General features: G+C 45.2%; 1 protein-coding gene across 1 annotated transcript in view; it reads left to right on the top strand.

Annotated features, from left to right (window-relative positions):
* PIN1 (peptidylprolyl cis/trans isomerase, NIMA-interacting 1) overlaps positions 1–24,267 on the top strand; it is a 48,030-nt gene continuing 23,763 nt past the window's right edge. The window contains exons 1-2 of the mRNA XM_056859534.1: positions 1–74; positions 21,519–21,716. Of these exons, the coding sequence (XP_056715512.1) occupies positions 17–74; positions 21,519–21,716 (256 nt within the window). The 5' untranslated portion in view covers positions 1–16. The remainder of the gene's footprint in view (positions 75–21,518; positions 21,717–24,267) is intronic.

Raw genomic sequence — 24,267 nt, 5'->3', positions numbered from 1 at the left:
GTGAGGAGGCGGAAAGATGGCGGAGGAGGAGAAGCTCCCCGCGGGCTGGGAGAAGCGCATGAGCCGCAGCTCCGGTACCGCCGCGGGGGGAGACGGGGGTGGGTCCATCGGGGCCCCGGGGATAGGGCGGGGGAGGAATTTGGGCGGGGGGTTCAGCAGGCCTTTCAGCCTAACGGAGCGGCGGCCTTTGGGGGGGGAGGGGGAGAAGCTCTCTGAGGAAACGGCCTCGGGGGTGGGGTCGGGCCCGAAGGAGAGGGGCGGGGCGGTGGGGCCTCTATTGGGGGCTGGCGGGGGAGCTGCAGCGGGTGCTGCAACCCCATAGAAACCCCCCTTTCCTATCCCCCTCGCATTATTTATATATATTTCTAGCCCGACCTCCCTGGCCGAAACTATGCTGCAGCCCCATAGAAACCCCCCTTTCCCATCTCCCCCCCCCCACATTATTTATCTATATTTCTAGCCCGACCTCCCTGGCCGAAACGATGCTGCAACCCCATAGAAACCCCCCATTCCCATCTCCCCCGCATTATTTATATATATATTTCTAGCCCGACCTCCCTGGCCGAAACGATGCTGCAGCCCCATAGAAACCCCCCTTTCCCATCTCCCCCCCACATTATTTATCTATATTTCTAGCCCGACCTCCCTGGCCGAAACGATGCTGCAACCCCATAGAAACCCCCCATTCCCATCTCCCCCGCATTATTTATATATAGATTTCTAGCCCGACCTCCCTGGCCGAAACTATGCTGCAGCCCCATAGAAACCCCCCTTTCCCATCTCCCCCCCACATTATTTATCTATATTTCTAGCCCGAACTCCCTGGCCGAAACGATGCTGCAACCCCATAGAAACCCCCCTTTCCCATCCCCCCCACATTATTTATCTATATTTCTAGCCCGACCTCCCTGGCCGAAACGATGCTGCAACCCCATAGAAACCCCCATTCCCATCCCTCCGCATTATTTATATATATATTTCTAGCCCGACCTCTCTGGCCGAAACTATGCTGCAACCCCATAGAAACCCCCCTTTCCCATCTCCCCACCACATTATTTATCTATATTTCTAGCCCGACCTCCCTGGCCGAAACGATGCTGCAACCCCATAGAAACCCCCCTTTCCCATCCCCCCCACATTATTTATATTTCTAGCCCAACCTCCCTGGCTGAAACGATGCTGCAACCCCATAGAAACCCCCCATTCCCATCCCCCCGCATTATTTATATATATATTTCTAGCCCGACCTCCCTGGCCGAAACGATGCTGCAACCCCATAGAAACCCCCCATTCCCATCCCTCCGCATTATTTATATATATATTTCTAGCCCGACCTCTCTGGCCGAAACTATGCTGCAACCCCATAGAAACCCCCCTTTCCCATCTCCCCACCACATTATTTATCTATATTTCTAGCCCGACCTCCCTGGCCGAAACGATGCTGCAACCCCATAGAAACCCCCCTTTCCCATCCCCCCCACATTATTTATATTTCTAGCCCAACCTCCCTGGCCGAAACGATGCTGCAACCCCATAGAAACCCCCCATTCCCATCCCTCCGCATTATTTATATATATATTTCTAGCCCGACCTCTCTGGCCGAAACTATGCTGCAACCCCATAGAAACCCCCCTTTCCCATCTCCCCACCACATTATTTATCTGTATTTCTAGCCCGACCTCTCTGGCCGAAACTATGCTGCAACCCCATAGAAACCCCCCTTTCCCATCTCCCCACCACATTATTTATCTATATTTCTAGCCCGACCTCCCTGGCCGAAACGATGCTGCAACCCCATAGAAACCCCCCTTTCCCATCCCCCCCACATTATTTATATTTCTAGCCCAACCTCCCTGGCTGAAACTATGCTGCATCCCCATAGAGCCCCCCCCATTCCCATTTCCCCTTGCATTATTTATTTCTATTTCTAGCCCACCCTCCCTGGCCGAAACCAGGCTCATCCTGTCTAGGCCATAGTTCGATGTTTTTAAAGCCCCCCACCTTCGTATATTATCCTTTCTAGTCCCTTAATAGGCTCAAAAAACCCCAGGTCTTAGCTCCACTCCCTTCCCCCCCAAAAAAAGAACATTGTTGTTTCAGGGTAGGCACTTGGGAACCCTGGGTTCCAATCCTTGCTCAGCCAGGAAACCTGAGGCCATTTATGCATGGGAGGTTTTGCCTTGGATTTGCCATTAGATGCTCATTTCCCCATCCAGATTCTCAAAACTCTACATCGGGGCTTTTTTTTTTAGTTCTGAGAATTTGGATGTGGAAAATGTGCATCTAGAGAGCGGCAAACCCAAGGCAAAATCTCCCATGCATAAATGGCCTGAGTGGGTGACCTTGGACCATTATGGACCAAATGGATGTGCATTTTGTACATCTGACGAAGGGAGCTCTGAGTCATGGAAGCTTATGCTGGAATAAATTTGGTGTGTCTTTCAGGTGCCATTGCCTTCACCTGGATAGCCCAGGCTAGCCTGATCCCCTCAGATCTCAGAAGCTAAGCAGGGTTGACCCTGGTTAGTACTTGGATGGGAGACCTCCAAGGAATACCAGGGAAGACAGGCAATGGCAAACCACCTCTGAATGTCTCTTGCCTTGAGAACTCTATGGGGTCGCTATAAGTCAGCTGTGACTTCACAGCAAAAAAAAAAAAAAAAAGTGCCATCTGGGCATTTCTGACTTTCTCTCAGCCTAATGCACTTCACAGGGTTGTTTGGAGGAGGGAAGAACAGTGTGTGCTGGTCAGAACTGGTGGGATAAAATGCTGTTCTTGACATTCTTTGTCGCACTGGAATCTTTCATATGTACAAATCTCATGTAGCCCAAATACTTTAAATCTCCCCCAAACATGTTCCTTCCAATAGACCAGTGGTTCCCAAACGTTTTTGGTCCACCACACCTTTCCTTCCATAAACTAATCCTCAGTGGCCCCTATAAAGAAGCATTATTCAGAACAGCAGTTTGCTCAACCCACTTAGGAAGATAATAACAATGAAATTCAAAGCCGCAGCAATTAGTTGCACATTTATTCAAGATCCAATTAAAACTTTTTAGATTAATTTATTCAACAAAACTAATGAACTTGATCCAGTGATACCAATTTTTCACAATCTAATCATCATTTAGTAATTTTTCACAATCTAATCGTCATTTTAGATACCACATTTAGTAACTACTTCGCTGTTCAGTAAATTCTTAATGTGATGGACAGGCTTTATGAAGTGATACCAACTTCCCAATATCTGGTTTAAAGTAAGCAGGAGTCTTTTAAATCACGTTTAGTAATTTGTAGACTATTTCTTTGCTTGGAGAGAAGTTGGATGACCACACAAAAACCACATTCCGCCAAATAGGATGTTGGAAATGCAACAAGGACCTTCTGAACCACTACTTGTACTGCAGGGCAGCCATCAGAAATTTCATTCTGTAACCAAAGCTTTTAGTACAATTTCTTAAACTTTAGCTTCATATCAATGCCAGTTTTGTAGCTCAGTTAGTTACTACCCCAGCTTTCTCAGTATCTGAAAATGGATTTATCATCCAGCTTCCATCGAAAGAAGATCCTCAGATTGCTCAGACATATCCTCATGCAACGTATCCAAATGGTCACTTGCAGATTGTCATCTTGCAGATCGTCAACTTGCAATTTGTCACCTTGTATCCCACCTTTCTCTTCTAACTCTGGCAGGCTCAGAAATTGTTATAGCTTAGAATCATAGAGTTGGAAGGGACCACCAGGGTCATCTAGCCCAACCTCCTGCACAATGCAGGAAATTCCAAACTACCTCTCCCCCCCACACCCCCAGTGACCCATACTCCATGCCCAGAAGATGGCCAAGGTGCCCTCCCTCTCATGATCTGCCTAAGGTCATAGAATCACCATTGTTGACGAATGGCCATCTATCCTCTTCTTAAAAACCTCCAGGGAAGGAGAGCTTACCACCTCCCGAGGAAGCCTGTTCCACTGAAGAACCACTCTAACTGTTAGAAAATTCTTCTTAATGTCCAGACGGAAACTCTTTTGATTTAATTTCAACCCGTTGGTTCTGGTCCGGCCTTCTGGAGCAACAGAAAACAACTCTATATGACAGCCCTTCCAGTACTTGAAGATGGTTATCGTATCCCTTCTGTCTATATTGCATTTGAATAGCGTTAAGTTTGAAATAAACAGAGATGACAGATTTGGCCTTAACAAGATTGACCTCATTTCTTTGCAACTGCAAATTCATTTCATTGAACTTTGCAGATAAGTAAACTGTGTCACACCTCTGATCTCTTTGAGTTCATCTCTGAGCAAAGCATTTGTGTCTTCAAAAAACCCCCCACAAAAAGGTTGTAAAAGCGTCTCACACAGTTGCCTTTTGACAGTCAACGAACTTCAAGTTGAAGCAGCAAACGTTCAAAATCTTAATCATTTTCGTGGAATAGCAGATGATTGAGAGCATGGGCTTTAATTTCATTTACTGCCGGAATGACAGTGCGTAATGACTTGTGCAGGCAGTCACTGAGGTGTTTTGTAGCCAGCTGTTGGAGATGAATGACATTGAACGGCAAAGACATTTGGCACTGCTTGTTTTCCAGTAAACAGCACACCCACAGTAGTAGTCTGGCGATAATGATGCTCCATCAGTCGCACGAGCAATATGTTAGTAAGCAGAATTTCCTCGTCTTTGAAGAACTGCTCAGCAACACGAAATACTGATTCCCCTTTAGCATCTGTTCTTCGTGGCCTTGCAAATAAAAACCCATGAGCCAAACTTTCATCTTTTATACGGAATGCTGGTCTGACTAGAGTTCTGGTGCCTTATTTATTAAAAATTCTGACAGCTTCCAGCAGGTTTCAGCACTATGCAGAGGCAGAAACGTGGTGTTTGCCAGCATGTTGCCATAATCCCACTGCCTCCTTTACATAAGGTGTGAAGGAAGTTTGTAGCATATGCTGTTTATATATAACTTCTTGCCAAACATGCACAAACCTTCATTTAACACCGATGTACGGTAAATAAATTATTAGAAAATCTATAGCCGTTACTAATAATTGGCTGTCTTGTCACTTGGGACAACTCAGAATTGTAAATACAAACAAATGTGAGCAAAGGAAATTTTGAAAACGAGCAGTACCACTTTCAAGATGAAGCAAAGAAGGTGTTTAGCTTCTAGGCTCTGGCCTGGTCAGTCATAAATAAGTGAACACTGGTTGAAGGGGGCCCCCTTCCCCCAAGCTTGCAGCTCGGCTCTGCCCACTATGGGAACCACTGCTATAGACCATCCAATAAGGCAAAGTTTTGCGTATTAATAATGTACATGTCTGTAAATGTGTTCTAGGTCAGGGGTCTGAAAACTGCGGCTCCCGAGCCACATGCGGCTCTTTGGCCCGTTGAGTGTGGCTCTCCGAACTTGGTTCGGAGCCCCTGCTCTTGCTCCCGCTCGCCCCGGCAGCCGGGCTGCGGAGCCGGCGCACCTGAGAGAGAGAGCAAGCGAGCGCGAGAGAGCAAGCGAGCGGGCGTGCTGTCTCTCCCCGCCCCCGCTGTGGAGAATGGCCAGGTCCCCCTTTCCCTTGCCCTCAATGGTTGGGAGGCTAAAGCTTCCCCTCTAGCCGTGCGATTGCTGGGCGGGTGGCTCAGTGGTTCCGCCCCCCCCCCCGGCCGCCTATCAGCTGTTGGGCGGGGCGGGCTTCCTTTGGTAGACCTGGTCTCCGGCTGAGTCCCATTGGGAGGCCATGTCTACCCACTGGTTTTCTTGGCGGTAGACCTGGACTCCGAGGAGGGGAAAAAGTCCCCCTTCAGAGGCCAGGTCTACCAATTGGCTTCTATGGGCCTCCGGAGGCCAGGTCTACTGCCAAGAAAGCCAATGGGTAGACCTGGCCTCCCAATGGGACTCAACCGGAGGCTAGGTCTACCAATAGGCTTTTATGGCTGTAGACCAGGCCTCCAGATGGGGAGGGGGAAATGGCAGGGACTTACAATTTAATTTTTGTCAATAAATAAGATCACTACTAAGTATGATATCAAGTTTTATTCAGTGTACCTATAGTTTAATTAAGACTTAAAAGTTTAATTAAAGTTTATTAAGTTAATAAACAGTGTACCTACCTATATAGTTTAAGTTTAAGAAATTTGGCTCTCAAAAGAAATCTCAATCGTTGTACTGTTGATATTTGGCTCTTTTGACTAATGAGTTTGCCGACCCCTGTTCTAGGTAAAGATGTGGATTGAAAGTCCTGAACTGTCTATGTGTAAATGCCTCGGTGAGAGACTGACTTGAGATCTTTTGTGTTTATATGAGGGAATAGCCTGAAAATAGTGTCTAGATTGAATGTCAAACCAGGATTCATTTATTTATTTTTCAATGCTAGAATTTTTATTTCAATACATAAACATAGACATACATAAAAAACACAGTTTTGCCATCTTTGCTAATGAATGTTGAACCAGGATTTAGAAGACCCTGTGTTCCTATATGGCCATGAATTTCATTAGATAACATTGGACTGGTTGTATTCAGGACATTATGCTGGGGACAAGGGGAGAACCATTTATACAGCCCTGAGCTCTCTTGACAACAGACAACATTTCCTCCTATCCCAATAAGGCTCAAGGGTGGTTTTTAAAAAAATGGTATTAGCACAGTAATGTTTGTTTATAATCTGCCTTTTCTCACTGAGGCTCAAGGCGGATTACAAAACTGGAACAATGCAATAAGAACAGTATAAAACAGACAACTAAAACCGGATTACAAAGTTAACGAAGAGTGCACTTAAAACAGTACATTGCAAATGATGCAATAGAACTGGATTGGAGAACAATGCAATAAAACCGTATCATATACACAAGAAGCAAAGCAGTGGAGCTATAATGATATGCCAGTTACTGATTTTAAACTATAGTGGTATGTTGACATTTGGAAACAGTCATACCGCACTATAACATTGGCTCTTAACCTTTTTTTGGGTCATTGACCCCTTTGAGAATTTGATGAAAGCTGTGGACCTCCTCTCCAGGAAAGTACAAATACACACAAAATTTTACATGCAATTTATTTTTATAAATCCAATTTGGCTCACAAGTAAATTTCAATGAGAAGGCTTATGTTTGGCTTGAATAAGAAGTTAGAATTCTCCAAGACTCTTTGACTTGGAGTCACAAAGACTTTTCAAAATAACAGGCATGAAATCAAAGTGGAATATTTTTTTTTACTGTTTCATGGATTCCTTGAACTAGCTTAAAGCTAGTTCTTGCTAGGGTTGCCAATCTCTAGGTGGTTTTGCTTATACTGATGAAGATAGGGAGAGAACCTCTAGGTGGTGGCTGCAGGTCTCCTGCTATTATAACTGATCTCCAGGTGATAGAAATCACTTTCCCTGGCGAAAATGGCCGCTTTGGCAATTGGACTCTATGGCATTGAAGTCCCTCCCCAAACCCTAAACTCTGGAATTGTCAAAAACAGAAGCTCCTGGTTGCTTTTTTTTTTTGCAGCATCTGTGTTTTCCATTCTATTCTTATCCTATTTTTATCATGGCCCTCTGTTTCTGAACCCCAAATCACCGTTCATATGAAAGGTGCCCCAACCCTTTGATCGTTTTTGGTTAGCTTTTTCTCCATATTTTTCCCCTAAGATACACTGCTTAACATGGGATAACCAAAATTTTATATAGCATTACTGATGAGGTTGCGCGCTCTCTCTCTCTCTCTCTCTCTCTCTCTCTCTCTCTCTCTCTCTCTCTCTCTCTCTCTCTCTCTCTCTCTCTCTCGTGTGTATACATATATATGTGTGTATATCTGTGCACCAACTGTGTGTGTATATATGCAGACACATACATGTACGTATGCATCAAAGAGAAACAATTTTATTTTTAGTACCTTTCTTAGTAAACCCAGATGTAGCATTTATTCACTCATCAGCTCTCTTCCCCGCATATTGAATTTCTATTCTCATTGGGCTGTCCATCCCTACTACAAGAGGTTTTTCCTGGATAGTCAGCCAGTGTTGATTCCATCGTTGTATATGTTGAGTTTATTTTTATTTATTTAAAACAATCTGTCTCCTTTTCACGGTTTAGCTTATTTGCTTGCAGACTCTTCCCCCCCAATCCTTAAACACACATGAGTCTGCCCATTCCAGGAAAGAGTGATTCAGGTATAGGTATCTGTCCAGCATTCCTCACGTTGGACTTATTGAAATAATTCATATAGTTTCTCTTCCATCTCTGTGCTTCAATAGTCCTTTAATTAACAGTTTAATTGCCTCCCTGGATGCTTTTCAGCCTCTGAAGTATTTAGTAGTTTTTACCAGTTTGTTCCTCAGAATTCTTTTTTTGCTGACCTTGCTAGAGTTGGTTACCCTTTTTTGCTCTCCCCGTTTAGATAAGACTTCCCCTTTGTAAAGGAAGTCTTCTTGTCTTCTATAGCTTTTCTGACTGCTCATTAAGGACACTGGTATCTTTGAACTTTTCTTCAGCCTTACCTAATCTGCAGTACGAATTTTATCTGAGCTTTCTATTTCTGTGTTTTTAAATAACCTCCAAGCCTACTGTAGAGAGATGACACACACTCTTCTCCCTCCTTTCCGTTTCTGCCTTTTGGCTTCCTTGTAAATGTTCCTTTCATTTTTGAAGCATTTGGTAATTAAATGCGACTGCACTGGCCTTCCTGGGCAGCCGGAATTTGATAGCATTGCGGTCGCTGTCCCTGAACAGTTTGGTGTCACTTGCAGCCTTGCTTCACATCGGGCATCACTCAGGATTTAATTGAGGGTCCATCTCCCTCGTGGTCCACTGCTGATCGTGTCATATACCACACTGTCTGTTTAAACATACATTTGGATTTTGGTATAGAGACAAGCTTTCTAGGGCCTTTTATGCATGGCTGTTTCCCTCGTGGAAACCCCTCAAACGACCTTGGGTCTTTGTTTTGATTATGTACGCCGTTCCCGACCATCAGAGGTCACCTCACTCTCCCCCTGCATTTCCCCGCGTTTTCCCCACGTTTTCAGAGACCTATTTTATCTCGAATGTGAAAATGTGGGGAAATGCAGGGGAAGAGCTAGGCGATGTCTGATGGCTGGAAACGGCATGCATAACCAACACAAAGACCCGAAGTCGTTGGAGGGGTGACTGCGAGAGAAACAGCCATGCATAAAAGGCCCTAGAAAGCTTGTCACTGTATCAAGAGCCAAATGTTTGTTTATACAGACAGTGTGAAGATTCTTGAAGTCTTATAATATGTTTTGCTTTGGTTGTTTTCCTGGGGTTTTCCCATCTCAAGATCACTGTTAGCTTTTTTTTTTGGGGGGGGGGGAGTATGTCCCTAGTACTATATTGCCTTTTTCCATGCAGACTAATTATGTGGAGGTGTTCATTGCTGTTAAGAACAACACCACCCCCACCGTCTATTTCCTTGTTTCTTCTGTAGGGTTTTTTTTTTAAATCCAAGGATAACCATATTTTGCAGATTCTGTATGCTTTGTTTTTGGGGGCTGCCTTGCAAACTGTGGCTAGCTCCCTCTGTTCCTAAGACAGCCTATTAAGTTAAGAGGATCTGGTTTCAGAAAGATAGTTGTGGAATGCCACGGCACCCAAAAAGGGATATTGCAGAGCTTGAGAAGGTGCAAAAAATGATCAGGGGGCTAGAACAACTGCCCTATGAGGAGTGGCTAAAACACTTAGGGCTGTTTAGCTTAGAAAGAAGGCGGTTAAGGGGAGATATGATAGAGATCTATAAAATTATGTATGGTATGGAGAGAGTGGACAGGGAGAAGCTTTTCTCCCTCTCTCATAATCCCAGAACGCGGGGTCATCTGCTGAAGCTGGATGGTGAGAAATTCAAAACAGATAACAGGAAGTATTTCTTCACACAATGCACAGTTAAATTGTGGAACCCCCTGCCCCAGGATGTAGTGATGGCTGCCAACTTGAAAGGCTTTAAGAGGGGAGTGGGCATGTTCATGGAGGAGAGGGCTTTCCATGGCTGCTAGTCAAAATGAATACTAGTCATGATGTGTACCTATTCTCTCCAGTACCAGAGGAGCATGCCTATTCTATTAGGTGCTGCTGCAGTCGTCTTTTTTGTGGGCTTCCTGGAGGCACCTGGTTGGCCCCTGTGTGAACAGACTGCTGCACTTGATGGACCTTGGTCTGATCCAGCTTGGCCTTATGGTCTGATCCAGCATGAATGGAAGAGCTTGTGTGGGGCTGAGCCCTGCCGGTAGGCAAGGTCACTGAGATGTTACATGGCATTATAATTAGGCAGTCAGTTGGGGATGATATGGAATTGAATTTTCCTTAACTAATTTCTTTGTGGTTATGGATTATTTCCGACATGTTTAAACCCATATTTTGATGTCCGACATCTTACAGAAAACAGCAAAATCCTAAAAATGCATCTGTCCCAGAGTTATATTTTTTTTCTGTTACCTCCATCCTTCCTGATGAATTTGTGAGAATCAAGATCTTCTGATCCCAAATAAAGGGAATAGGAGTTGCTGGCATACTTGGAATACAGTATCTTGAGTTCATGTTCTGATAACTTCCAGGACAGTTTTGGATCTTTGAGTGCTAGAGAGTGGCATGTAAAGTTATGTAGATATAATCAGTATTGTCTACTCAGACTGGCAGTGGCTCTCCAGGGTCTCAGGTAGAGGTCTTTCACATCACCTACTTGCCTAGTCCCTTTAACTGGAGATGCCGGGGATTGAACCTGGGATCTTCTGCATGCCAAGCAGATGGTCTACCACTGAGCCATGGCCCCTCCCCTTCAGTTTGCACTTGGCCCTTTGGTATACCACTTGCTTGTAAGGTTAAAGGGATTTGGGTTGGGAAGAAGTTCATCAGGGAAGAAAAAGAAGAGTTGGTTTTTATATGCCGACTTTCTCTACCACTTAAGGGAGACTCAAACCGGCTTACAATCACCTTCCCTTCCCCTGCCCACAACAGAAACCCTGTGAGGTAGGTGGTGCTGAGAGAGTGTGACTAGCCCAGGGTCACCCAGTTGGCTTCATGTGTAAGAGTGGGGAAACAAATCCAGTTCACCAGATTAGCGCTCATGAGGAGGAGTGGGGAATCAAACCCGGTTCTCCAGATCAGAGTCCACCCCTCCAACCCACCGCTCTTAACCACCACGCTGGCTCCGTGTAACATGCTTCAGGAGCAGGAATTGTTGAGGGAAGGGCAGATGGGGAGGCCAGATAGGGTTTAAATAGTAGGAGATTTCACCTTAACAAGAGGCGAGTTGGGACCTTTTCCAGTAGGCTGTGAAATGTGAATGGAATAGGTGAATGGTGCAGACTATTGAGCCAGATCTCATGGGGGGAGAGGAGGAGGGGAGAGGTTTAGCATTTCGCCTGAAGTTTTCAAAAATGGGATGTGAAATGAAAACCCCTAGCTGGCAGTTTGTTTTTAAAAAACTTCAGATTCCAAGGCATTGCCTTATCCCTTTGCTTTGGCTTTTCCTATCCTGTTCAGGCATTTATTTCTAAAAACGTAGACTGCAGTGCGTTTGAAAAGTGCTACCAACGCCTGCAACATCCAGGCTTTTCATTCTCCCTTTGTATGGATTTCTTTGTGACAGATCTCCTCGGGTTAGAGAGAAATGCTGTGTCTCTGCCTCGTCGCCAGAAACCCCAGGATCAGTAACCTTCCCTGCATATCTGAAATAGTCTTTCTGTGAGGTTAGGGTTTTTCAGAAGACTGGCTGTGGTCAGATGACAGTAGGAGGCTGCAGATGCGTGCTTGGCTCTCTCTTGCAACTCTCCCCATATCTGCAAGGCAAGGGGCGTGTTTCCTCTTTCAATGCTTAGCAAGGTTCATAAGCTGCGTACTTTGTTTTGTGATTAACAGTGGTGGACTCTAATCTGGAGAACTGGGTTCAATTCCCCACTCCTCCACATGAGCGGCAGAATCTAATCTGGAGAACCGGGTGTGATTCCCCACTCTTCCCCATGAGCGGCAGATGCTAATCTGGTGAACCGGGTTGGTCTCCCCGCGCCTACACATGAAGCCTGCTGGGTGACCTTGGGCTAGTCACAGCTCTCTCAGCCCCACCTCCCTCATAGGGTGCCTGTTGTGGGGAGGGGAAGGTGATTGTAAGCCGGTTTGATTCTACCTTAAGCGGTAGAGAAAGTCGGCATGTACAAACCAACTCTTCTCTAATCTGTTGAACTAGGTTTGTTTCCCCACGCCTACACATGAAGCAAGCTGGGTGTCCTTGGGCTGGTCACAGTTCTCTCCAAACTCTCTCAGCCTCACCTACTTTATAAGGTGCCTGTTGTGGGGGGCGATTGTAAAGTGGTTTGAAACTCCTTAAAGGTAGAGAAAATCAGGGTATAAAAGCCAACTCACCGTCGTCTTAATTTTTTATGCACTCCTATGTTGAAGGCTTTTTCTTTACTGAGAACCCATACACTGATATTTCTGATGGAGTGTGTTGTGAAGGGTGGTGCATGTGTGTATAGAAGTAAAACTCTAGGGCAGTAGCCCGTAACCTTTTTGAGCCTGTGGGCACCTTTGGAATCCTGACGCAGCATAATGGCCGCAGCCGCAAAATGTCATAAAATGGCTGCTCTAGGAGGTGGAGTCAGTTAAAAAATGGTTGCCTTTGGTCACATAGTGAAAATCCTTGTGCTGTGGTGGCAGTTACTGCCAAAGCAACATTTGTAAAACTCTCCAGTGGCCTGTCAGAAGCCCTTGCTGAGCAAAAGTCCCACCTGGCCCTGCCCACTTTCTAAAAGCACTTGACAGGCACCAGACAAGATGTCGGTGAGCATCATGGTGCCCACAGGGCACCACTTTAGGGACCCCTGCTTTAGCAAGATTATTTTCTATATATACTTTTAGTTTTTGCAGTGGTAGTTTGCACAAGTTACCATTTTTTTGGAAAAGCAAAATTTATTTGAGTAAAGAATAAATGTGGAGACTGTTAATGATAAACAGGGGCTCTTTTTATTATCCCATGCACTGATCTATTTCTGTAAACAGAGAGCCAAGATGTAGTGACAAAACGCTATACCGATAGAGGGATTCGTAGAATTAACCTCTATACTTCAGAGCAACCAAGCGAGTTGGTAACTGGATGGAGCAATAACATCAATGGAAAAATTGCAAAACCCATCTGTTCTCTATATTGCAGTGCCATGGGGTACATTTAAGAAGTGAATAAACATCTTCCAATTTCCTCAGGGTAAGCTGGTGATCTGTTTTCACTCAATTACAACCTCTTCCGCTTGCAGAAATGTAACTTCTTGCAGAGCTGCTGGGGTAAGCAAAAGGCCAGAAGGATGCATTTAGCTCTCTCGATGCGAGTCCAGCAGTACCTTAGAGAACAACAAGATTTTCAGGCTATAAGCTTTCGAAAGTCAGAGCTCCCTTCTTCAGATGCTTTGATCTCGAAAGTGTATACAGATTATCCCTTATCCGTAAATCCAAAAACTGAAATGCTCCAAAAGCTAAATGTTTTTGAGCCGACACGAAGCCATACCTCACAGGCATTATTCACAGGAATTACAGCATTACAATTTACCTATAGGCAGGAAGAAGAGTTGGTTTTTATACCCCTATTTTCTACACCTTTAAGGAGTTTCAAACCTTACAAGGCTTACAATCACCTTCCCTTCCTCTCCCCACAACAGACACCTTGTGAGGTTTCTGGGGCTGAGAGAGGTCAGGGAGAACTGTGACTAGCCCAAAGTCACCCAGCTGGCTTTATGTGGAGGAGTGGGGAAACAAACCTGGTCCACCAGATTAGAGCCCCCAGCTCATGTGGGGGAGTGGGGACTCATACCTGGTTCTCCAGATTAGAATCCACCGTTCTTAACTGCTATACCACTCTGGCTATACATCCCTCATCTCCTGCTGCACCTTGAAATGCTTTCCCAAATGCTTTTCCTGAGGATGGGGGGGACCCCCCCCCCCCCCGCCCCAGGACTAGCATGGAGGGGAATCAGAGCTCTGCCAGAGGAGAAGGGAACTGGTGAAAATAGACACACAGCATGGATGGACATTTTAAGCATTACCCAATCCAGTAGTATTGCTATAAAGTGATGTACACCTTGTGAGGTAGGTGAGACTGAGAGAGCTCAGAGAGAACTGTGACTAGCCCAAAGTCACCCAGCAGGCTTCATGTGGAGGAGTGGGGAAACCAACCCGGTTCACCAGATTAGAGTCCATCACTCCTAACCACCACACCACGCTGGCCCACATAGGCATTACAGCAGCCCGCGTAAGTTTGCTCCAGAATCCGAGGCACGCCAAGCCTCCTGCACCTCGTAGCCATTTGCTGGTGGCTGAGTCTTCCCATGGGCTATCAGCTCTCAGGCTTTAAACCCCACCCCTTCCAAGCCACAGCAGATTGAGGAAAGAGGGAACAGATCAGCAGCAGCCGCGTTAGTTTGCTTGTAGCCGCGAGTCTTCCTGCCCCTTAAAAGCACAGGCTAGAAGCAAATATTCCAAAATCCGAAATGTTCCGAAATCTGAAACGCCTCTTTTCCCAAGCATTCGGGTAAGGGATACTCAACCTGTACCTCAAAAATCTTGTTGGTCACTAAAGAAGACAACTTGGTTTTTATATGCCGACTTTCTCTAAAGGGAGAATCAAACCGGCTTACAATCCCCTTCTCTTCCCCTCCCCACAACAGACACCCAGGGAGGTAAGTGGAGCTGAGAGAGCTCTAAGAGAGCTGTGACTAGCCCAAGGTCACCCAGCTGGCTTCATGTGGAGGAGCGGGGAAACAAATCCAGTTCACCAGATTAGCCTCCACCGCTCATGTGGAGGAGTGGGGAATCAAACCCAGTTCTCCAGATAGTCCGCCACTCCAAACCACCGCTCTTAACTGCTACACCACGCTGGCTGTCTGGACTCCCGACTATCTCTTCTACTGCAGACAACAGGGCTACGTTCTGAAACTATCTTTTTAAGTATCTAGTAATGATAATCCGCAGTAGTTACACTTTGCAAAGGTGTATAACTGTGTTCTCACAAGCACTCGCTTTGGTTTAACCAGTCCACTCTCAGAGAAGAGGCAGGAACCCACAATTCTAGTTTCTCCCTTCAAGGAACTACTGAACCAGAATCCCTGTGCCTTGCAAAGGATTCTGGGATTGTTCTGTGGTGTGTGTTCAGTTTGTCTGTTGTGCTGGACAAGCTGTCGGGCATCTCTGCCCTTTTGTGTACTGAGTGGACCCTAAACCTGGGGTCTTCAAGGACCAGATCCTTTTGATCCTATATGATGCGGGACCCAGTTGGAATTATTTTCTGCCTCATCTCTAGGTAACCAGAAGGACAGGAGTTCTGTATCTTTCACAGTGAGGTTAAATTTCATCAGATGTGATGTGTCATGCACGCATATGGAAAATTGTATCTGCTGAAATGTTCTGTTTTATACAATTATTAAAAATGCTGGGCTCCTTTGTAATTGGTAATTCTCTCATAAAAATACTCCGTGGACTCGACTCTAGCTGTTAAAGTTTTCCTGGAGCACACTTTGAAATCCATTAGTCTGTTGCGCCAAATGATCATACATTTTGAACGGTAAGTTGACAGAATAAGACCACATTCGTTTTCATTTTGCGACTCGGGTATTTCCCAAACACGTATGTGCAAAAATTGGTTGCAATAAAAGGTATTGTGCCACTAAATCTTTACGCTGTTTAAGAATTTAATTCTGAATGTTTTCTGTGGCAGCCTGAATATATTTGAGACTATAGAGTTATATCTACTTAAGGACAAGAAAGCTGATAGGAAGAAAATAGATTCCTTTGAAATGTGGTGTTGGAGGAGAGTGTTACAAATACCCTGGACTGCCCAAAAAAAAAAAAAAAAAAAAATCAGTGGGTCATAGATCAAGCCTGAACTGACCCTAGAAGCTAAAATGACTAAACTGAGGCAATCGTACTTTGGTCACATTATGAGAAGACAAGAGTCACTGGGAAAGACAGTCATGCTAGGAAAAGTTGAGGGCAGCAGGAAAAGAGGAAGACACAACAGGAGATGGACTGACTCAATAAAGGAAGCCACAGCTCTCGATTTGCAGGATCTGAGCAAGGCTGTCAAAGATAGGACATTTTGGAGGACTTTGATTCATGAATCGCCATGAGTCGGAAGCGACTTGACGGCACTTAACACATAACAAGGTCAAGCTACAAATATAAAATAGATTGTAGGTAGCTGTGTTGGCTCATAAAAATCCCCTAAAATAGTAACAGTGTGGCAGTTTGTCTCTGATGCAAAGGCACCACAGAACATTGGACTGTTTTTCAAGTTCCCTGGATCTCTTATCAAACTGGCTGATAAGAAAATAATTAATGGGGGGATACTTTTCAGGGCATGATGGGGAAGCCCTTAATTGGGTTTCATGGTGCTGGGTGCAAAATTGTTTTAGGATGCACAGAAAACTACTGGGACAGAGAAACACACCAATAAAATGGCCACTCTACCTTTGGGAATATAAAATCCAGCTTTGGTTACTTGGGGAGGTGTGGGGTGCTTGTCCTCCCAACTGTTGGGCAAGACCTAATTTGGGTCCTCTTGCCTTAACTGAAAATTCCTGTATAGGCATGATGCCATCTTTCTTTAGCTCTCTTTCAGGGACCTGTATTTGCAGGTTAGTGCTGGGAAGATGTTTGATTAAACGTCTTTTATAATATTGTCGAAGGCTTTCACGGTCAGAGTTCATTGGTTCTTGTAGGTCACTTGACACTGAGAGACACTGTCCTTCAGTGTTACTCCTCTGAAGATGCCTGCCACAGCTGCTGGCGAAACGTCAGGAAAGAAAATTCCAAGACCACGGTTACACAGCCCGGATAACCTACAAGAACCAATGTTGTCTTTTATATTTTCAAAGGTTTCTTCTTTTCATTTCACTTTTTTTTTGGCTTCTCTGTCCCCTGTGGTCTTTGCTGGTGCTGCTTCAGATCTGTTAGATTGGTAGTGACTAATATTTGTTGAAAACTGAACACATTGCAAAGCTCAGGGAGTCAGAAAACATAAAATACTATATCATGCTTGAAGACTGTTGGAAACTTCAGCTGGATCAGAAGAAAACTGCCTGCCGCATTTTTCCAATGCCATGAAGGGTTCAGTAGCTGCCCATCTCTCCCCCCCCCCAGTCTGCTCCTTATTCGGGGTGGTGGGATTGAGCTTTCAAGCCCTTTAAACTCTGGTACTAAACTATAGGAACACAGGAAGCTGCCTTATACTGAATCAGGCCCTTGGTCCATCAAAGTCAGTATTGTCTACTCAGACTGGCAGCAGCTGTCCAGGGTCTCAGGCAGAGGTCTTTTACATCACCTACTTGCCTACTCCCTTTAACTGGAGATGCCGGGGATTGAACCTGGGACCTTCTGCGTGCCAAGCAGATGCTTTACCACTGAGCCACGGCCCCTCAGGATAGTACTTCTCCAGGTACAGGTTGAGTATCCCTTATCCAGACTGCTTGGGAACAGAAGTGGCCTATATTTCGCATCTTTCCGTATATTGGAATATTTTGGAATTTTTGCATATGCATAATGAGATATCTTGGGGATGGGCCCCCAATTCATTTGTGTTTTACGTACACTTTATTCACATAGCCTGAATGTAATTCTAAACCATATTTTTTAATAATTTTGTGTGCATTGAATCATCAGAAAGCAAAGATGTAACTATCTCACCGGAATGCCTATGTCAGCTGTTAAACAAGAGCAACAACAAACTAACAACGGCAGGCTTTCAGTCTCCCACTACGATGCTGTGTACACTATTTTATTTTTTTAGGCGAGAGGGAACATTGAAAGCAGGCAGCACGGATCTGCCTGTATGCCGGCTTGAAGGGTCTGGTTTTTGGATCAGTCTAGATATGGGTTGTCTGGATAAGGGATGCTCTACCTGTACTTCCCTGTACATACAATCTAGTTATCGTCTTTGTGATTGTCACCATGGTCAGAGAGAGGAAATTTGCATGTACGGAGAACAAAGCATTTTCCATAGCCGTTTCCTGCCAGTGGAATTTTTTCCATCTATGGTATCCCAGGTCTGTTTGCTTGGGCATTTCAGCAGAGCTCTCGAACCTTTCTTTTTAGACAAGCTTTGGTCTGTAGGTAAAGTTTGGAAGTGAATAGTCTTTAATCTCTTTTTTTGCTGTGATTGTTTAGCTCTTAGATTTTATTTTGTTTTATTTTTGTGAATTGAGGCTTGTTTAGCTGCCACCTGCTTTGAGTGCTGAAAATTATGGGAAAGTGAGGTGTAAATTTTAAAATGTATGCTATTAGCATAAGGTCATCCTCAAGGGCTCAACAGGTGATCCTGGTAGAATATCAGAACATGTTGCTTTTTCAGTGTGTTGTCCTAGTAGGAAACTCACCGCAATAGAATCATAGAGTTGGAAGGGGCCATGCTGGCCATCTAGTCCAACCCCCTGCTCAATGCAGGATCAGCCTAGAGGTTCCCTGACAAGTGTTTGTCCAGCCTCTGCTTAAAGACTGCCAGCGAGGGGGAGCTCACCACTGCCCTAGGTAGCTGAGTGCAAAATAATGATTTGCAGTGCAGTCGTGTGCATGTGATTTGGAAGGAGATGCCTTCAGAGTTTGAAAGAGACTTCTCTGTAAGTGTGCTTACTTGCAGATATAATGTTTGATATCAGAATGAATTACCTCTATGGTTTGCTGTTATATGTAGGAAAAACATCAGCTCCATGTGTTCTTAATAGTCATGGGTTCCGTTTTAAGAAATGTAGAATTTAATGTATTTGCTAGATTTAGGCCTCAGATTTCATTTTAAACCAGGCTGTATTTTTAGACAATCAATTTTTTTAAAAAAGACATTAAAGTTAGGTTGTGTGTGTGTGTGTGTGTGTGTGTTTTGCCAAAGAATTCAATTATAGTAATTGAAAAAGTGCAAGAAAAGAAAACTAAAGCCCATTTTTAAAGGGTTGATTTTTATCCACCCGGACAGTTTTGCGAGGAACAAGGGGATTCTAGTTCAAGTGTGTGAAGTGGAAGGGTTGGCTGGGACTTCATGGTGTGCTGACAGTCACTCTAAAACTGCCAGAGAGCTTATCGTTGACAATAAATATGCCTGGGGCCGCTGAAGCCAAGAAGTACTCAGATTCCCCCCCCCCCCCAAGCAAGCCAGTCAATTCCCCGATCCTGATTGTGCTTTCGCTACCCAGACTGCTATGTGGCATTCTACCCATAGAACAAAAATGTACTGCGACCTCTTGAGGATTTCATATGCCAGCAATGTCCCTCCACCCTCAACTTTGGAAAAACAGGCCAGTCCCTGCGACAAAGATTAAGTGGACATCAGAAACCACAACAAGGAGCGGCTGTGGCTCAGTGGTAGAGCATCTGCTTGACACACAGAAGGTCCCAGGTTCAATCCCCGGCATCTTCAGTTAAAGGGACTAGGCAAGTAGGTGATGTGAAAGACCTCTGCCTGAGACCCTGGAGAGCCACTGCTGGTCTGAGTAGACCATAGTGACTTTGATGGACCAAGGGTCTGATTCAGTAAAAGGCAGCTTCATGTGAACATTCAAAAACCAGTGGTGGGGGAGCATTTTAACCTTCCAGGACATTCTGTTGCTGGTTAGCAGTTCTCTTACAAAGGGATTTCAAAGGGAGATTAGAAAGAGAGGCTGCTGAATGACAACTAATAATGAAGCTCAAAACTACATTCTCCTGGATTGAATAGGGACCTGGGGTTCCTATTTCATTACCAGCGCTGATTTCCCCACGCCTACCACCCCTCTGCATATCACACCTGATCCAGTCACGCCTGCAAATGTCTTTTACCTGCTATTGACATTTACATGCTATTGCCATTGGGTGTCTGAATTCACTCTTTTTTTTTTACTTAAGGATAGATGGACTTACATTCTAGCTGTTTCTGAAGAAGTGAGCCATGACTCACGAAAGCTCATGCCCTGCCAGAAATGTTGTTAGTCTTTAAGATGCTATTGGACTCTTGCTATTTTCCCTCCAAGACTTTACAGACACTTTAAAAAGGTAAAGATCCCCTGTGCAAGCACCGGGTCATTCCTGACCCATGGGGTGACGTCACATCCCGGCGTTTACTAGGCAGACTGTGTTTACGGGGTGGTTTGCCAGTGCCTTCCCCAGTCATCTTCCCTTTACCCCAGCAAGGCGGGTACTCATTTTACCAACCTCGGAAGGATGGAAGGTTGAGTCAACCTTGAGCCGGCTACCTGAAATCAACTTCCGTTGGGATCGAACTCAGGTCGTGAGCAGAGCTTGGACCGCAGTACTGCAGCTTACCACTCTGTGCCATGGGGCTCCTAACAGACACTTAGCTAGTGCATAATGCTTGCTCCTTAAAAAAACAATAAGAACAACAAAACCGGAAATTTTCTCCTGGTTTTGTAATCCTGGCAGGGCCTTAAAATACACAGCCCAGCTGGGGCAGCCTCTTATTGTATGAATAGTAAAGAAAAACAGGATTTGCAAGTGCTGGGTAGTTCCACAGGTAATGCTGTACATCTGTTTGTGGTGCTGCCCTAAGAAACGAATGCAGTTAGGGGTTTGTTCTAGGAAAAGGGAAAGGCCTCACCATTTTGTTGAAACTGTGCCTCTTAGCCATAACCCCTGGTGGTGGGATGTGGCCTGGTGACCCCACAGAAAAATAGCTCAGGGCTATCTCTGCAGGCGAAAAGGTCGGAGGACATGTTTTCCACTTGCCCTGGGCTTGTTATCTATATCTTCCTATATGGATTCTCTGGTTAGTCCAAAGTTATGTAGAATCTTTACGCATTCAAGATTTAATTGACCTTTTTCAGTGGTTTTGTTGGGCCGTATGCTAAAGATCCCTTTTTCAGACCACCTGTGTCCCTGCCCGCTTCAGTCAGTGGAGTCTGTGGTACGTATCCTTTTGCACTGTCCTTACATATACCAACTTAGGCTAAAATGGATCATACCATGTTTTAACAAATGGTCCACATCTTCTCAAGCAACTTTGGAGCAGAAGGTTCAGTTCCTCTTAGAGGACTCTGGCCTGCAGTGTACTTACTTTGTTGCTCGTTTTCTGGAGGCTGCAGAGAAGAGACGAAGGGAGGTGTTTTTGGAGATGGGTCTTATTTAAGTTTTATGGTTTTATTATTCAAGACCTTTGTCTAAAAACAGGGGGAAAGAGAAAGCAGGCGAATAGGGGCTGTGTTGTTGTGTCATAGCCATACTCGCCTGGCATGGCTAGTGGCATCACAAGTAATTAGTTAGATTTTAGTCCAGTAGCACCTTAGGGACCAACGAGGCGCTCAGAGTATAAGCTTCCAGGAGTCGAAGGTCCCTTTGTCAGATACAGTGGTGTTGGGGTAGGCTTGGCCTAGCTGAATCTCGGAAGTGCTTGCCTTTGACTTCATTGGAGTGAGGGTTAAGAATGAATACCGTCCGATAGTTTTGAAGGGCGGAGAGAGACTGTATGCGGCAAACTTGCATGTTGTTTTCGGTGCTCATGGAGGACCTTATCTTGGGAAGAGGTTGCCCTCCTACCCTGGCTCCGAACTGCAACTAAACCTTTTCTCTCCTTATCTTTCAGGGCGTGTCTATTATTTCAACCACATTACCAATGCCAGCCAATGGGAGCGCCCCACCTGCAGCAAGAACGGGCAAGGGGAGCCCACGAAGGTGCGGTGCTCACACCTCTTGGTAAAACACAACCAGTCTAGGAGGCCCTCGTCTTGGAGGGAGGAAAAGATCACCCGGACCAAGGAGGAGGCCCTGGAGCTAATTAATGGCAAGTAGTAGCAAGAGGGAAAGGTCTCAACGAAGCCCTCTTTTTTGGACCAGACAGTCTAGCGTTCTATGCTGTGGCTTCCTTTCCTTTTTCTCGTGGAGCTTAGCTGTTTGTAGACAAAAGGGATTTGTTGCCTTAGGTAAAAGGTAAAGGTAGTCCCCTGTGCAACCACCGGGTCATTCCTGACCCATGGGGTGATGTCACATCTTGACATTTCCTAGGCAGACTATGTTTATGGTGTGGTTTGCCATTGCCTTCCCCAATCACCTACACTTTACATCCAGAAAGCTGGGTACTCATTTTACCAACCTCAGAAGGATGGAAGGCTGAGTCAACCTTGAGCCAGCTACCTGAACCTGACTTCCGTTGAGATCGAACTCAGGTTGTGAGCAGGGTTTTGTTTTTTGGTGCCTTACTCCTTGATTTTGGTATTTCCGTTGCTTAAAATACCCCCCCCCCCCCATAACAGGTTCCAGCTCGGATTGTAAGAAAAAAGACTACCAAGATAAACTCCTTAACCTGATCAACAACAATGTCATGAACACATGAAGCTGCCTTATACTGAATCAGACCCTTGCTCCATCAAAGTCAGGATTGTCTACTCAGACCGGCAGCGGCTCTCCAGGGTCTCAGGCAGGGGTCTTTTACATCACCTACTTGCCTGGTCCCTTTAACTGGAGATGCCAGGGATTGTACCTGGAACCATCTGCATGCCAAGCAGATGCTCTACCACTGTGCTACAGCCCCTCCCCATCTAGTACCCAACAGAAAGAGGGCAGTTTTCTCTTTTTAGAGAAGGTCATAATCTTTGATTTGTGGTGATTTATTGGAAGACCAGCCCTAAAACAATACTCAGAAAAAAATTGTAATGTTTTGTCTCGTACAAGAGCACAGATCAACTTCATCGTCGCTGTTAAACAAGATTGGAATGCTATGGTTTACTAGCTTTGGTGGGTGACAAACCTCTTGACAGTTTGCTGCTAAATCAGTCAAATATAAATTAAACAATAAAGTAGCCAGAAGGCAACCTTATCTACCCCCCACCCCAGCCAAGTAAAAAGGATCAGTCAATTCCCTTTGGTCACCGTGGCAAACCTGAGCTGTAAGATTCGTATGCAGTTGCTTTGTGAGCCATAAGAATCTGGTATCCATGCTGGAATTAGATAATTTCCTCCAAAGCCTTTCCCTAGGAATAGTATCGAAGGCTCTTTTTAAGATCCATGAAACCAGCCTACAGAGCACCGTTGGGAGGGGAAGAATATTTCTCAGCTAAATATGAAAGTACCGAACAATGGTCCATAACAGACCATCCTCTTCTAAAACTGATCTGCTTCCAGCCAAGGACATCATTTCTGCAGTGCATAACATTGTATTACTACATAGGAGAAAATTTTAATTCTAGAGTATGTCTTACAGGCTTCCCTTTCCATGCCCTCTGTGGCTGGCGGTTGCTTCTTCACAGCTGCCTGCTCATGTTTTTCAGTCCAAGCAATGTAGAATCGCCTCCTCTCTCCTTGCCAAGACTCCCCACTGTTCCCAGATCCCTCTGATGTCAAGTTGAGTTAACCGAGATTATGCAAAAGATATACATATGCACAGCTTTTCTTGTTTGCATAATTTTCAGGGATCTTGCAGTATGTGGATGCATGACTGAATTATTTTGGTCTGAATCATTAGTAGCTTTAGAGAGAGTACTAGTTAGGGAATTTTTTTTTTTTTAAAAATCTGGGTTCTAAGATCTTGTTTATACAAGATCTTAGATCTTTGAGAGCCAGCATGGTGTTGTGGTTAAGAGCGGTGGTTTGGAGCGATGGACTCTGATCTGGAGAACCGGGTTCGATTCCCCACACCTCCGCATGAGTGGCAGAGGCTAATCTGTTGAACTGGATTTGTTTCCCTCACATGAAGCCAGCTGGATGACTCTCAGCCGCACCTACCTCAGAGGGTGTCTGTTGTGGGGGATGGAAGGAAAGATGATTGTAAGCCGGTTTGATTCTCCCTTAAGTGGTCGAGAAAGTTGGCATATAAAAACTAACTCTTCTTCAAACAGCAGATGAGGTTGTAAAACTGGTTTTGAGCTGTATACTGTCTCAGACTGCAAGCAGGGAGCATCACAGTGGCTGGATTCACTGGACATGCCAAACCAGTGGATTGGGACAGAGCCTGACTGAGTCCTCTTTCCCCTGAGGTTTAATTCTCTCTGCGAAGAAGAAGAGTTGGTTTTATACCCCATTTTTTCCCTACCTTTTAAGGAGACTCAAACTGGCTTAAAATCGCCTTCCCTTGCACTCCCCACAACAGACACCTCGTGAGGTAGGTGGAGCTGAGAGAGTTCGGAAAGAACTGTGACTGGCCCAAGGTCACCCAGCAGGCTTCATGTGTTGAAAGGGGGGGAACCAACCTGGTTCTCCAGATTAGAGTCACTCACTCTTAACCACTACCCCACACTGGCTCTCCTACTACTAGGCTTGAGGGGGTAGCAACCAAGGAAGAGCTGGGTGAAATGGTCATGCCAACTAAAACCATATCCATAAGATTCCCTTATATTATT

This window comes from Euleptes europaea, chromosome 1 (genome assembly GCF_029931775.1).
Source record: "Euleptes europaea isolate rEulEur1 chromosome 1, rEulEur1.hap1, whole genome shotgun sequence".
Classification (NCBI taxonomy): domain Eukaryota; kingdom Metazoa; phylum Chordata; class Lepidosauria; order Squamata; family Sphaerodactylidae; genus Euleptes; species Euleptes europaea.
The sequence above is the reverse complement of the archived record's forward strand: the minus strand, read 5'-3'. Positions and strand labels throughout refer to the sequence as shown.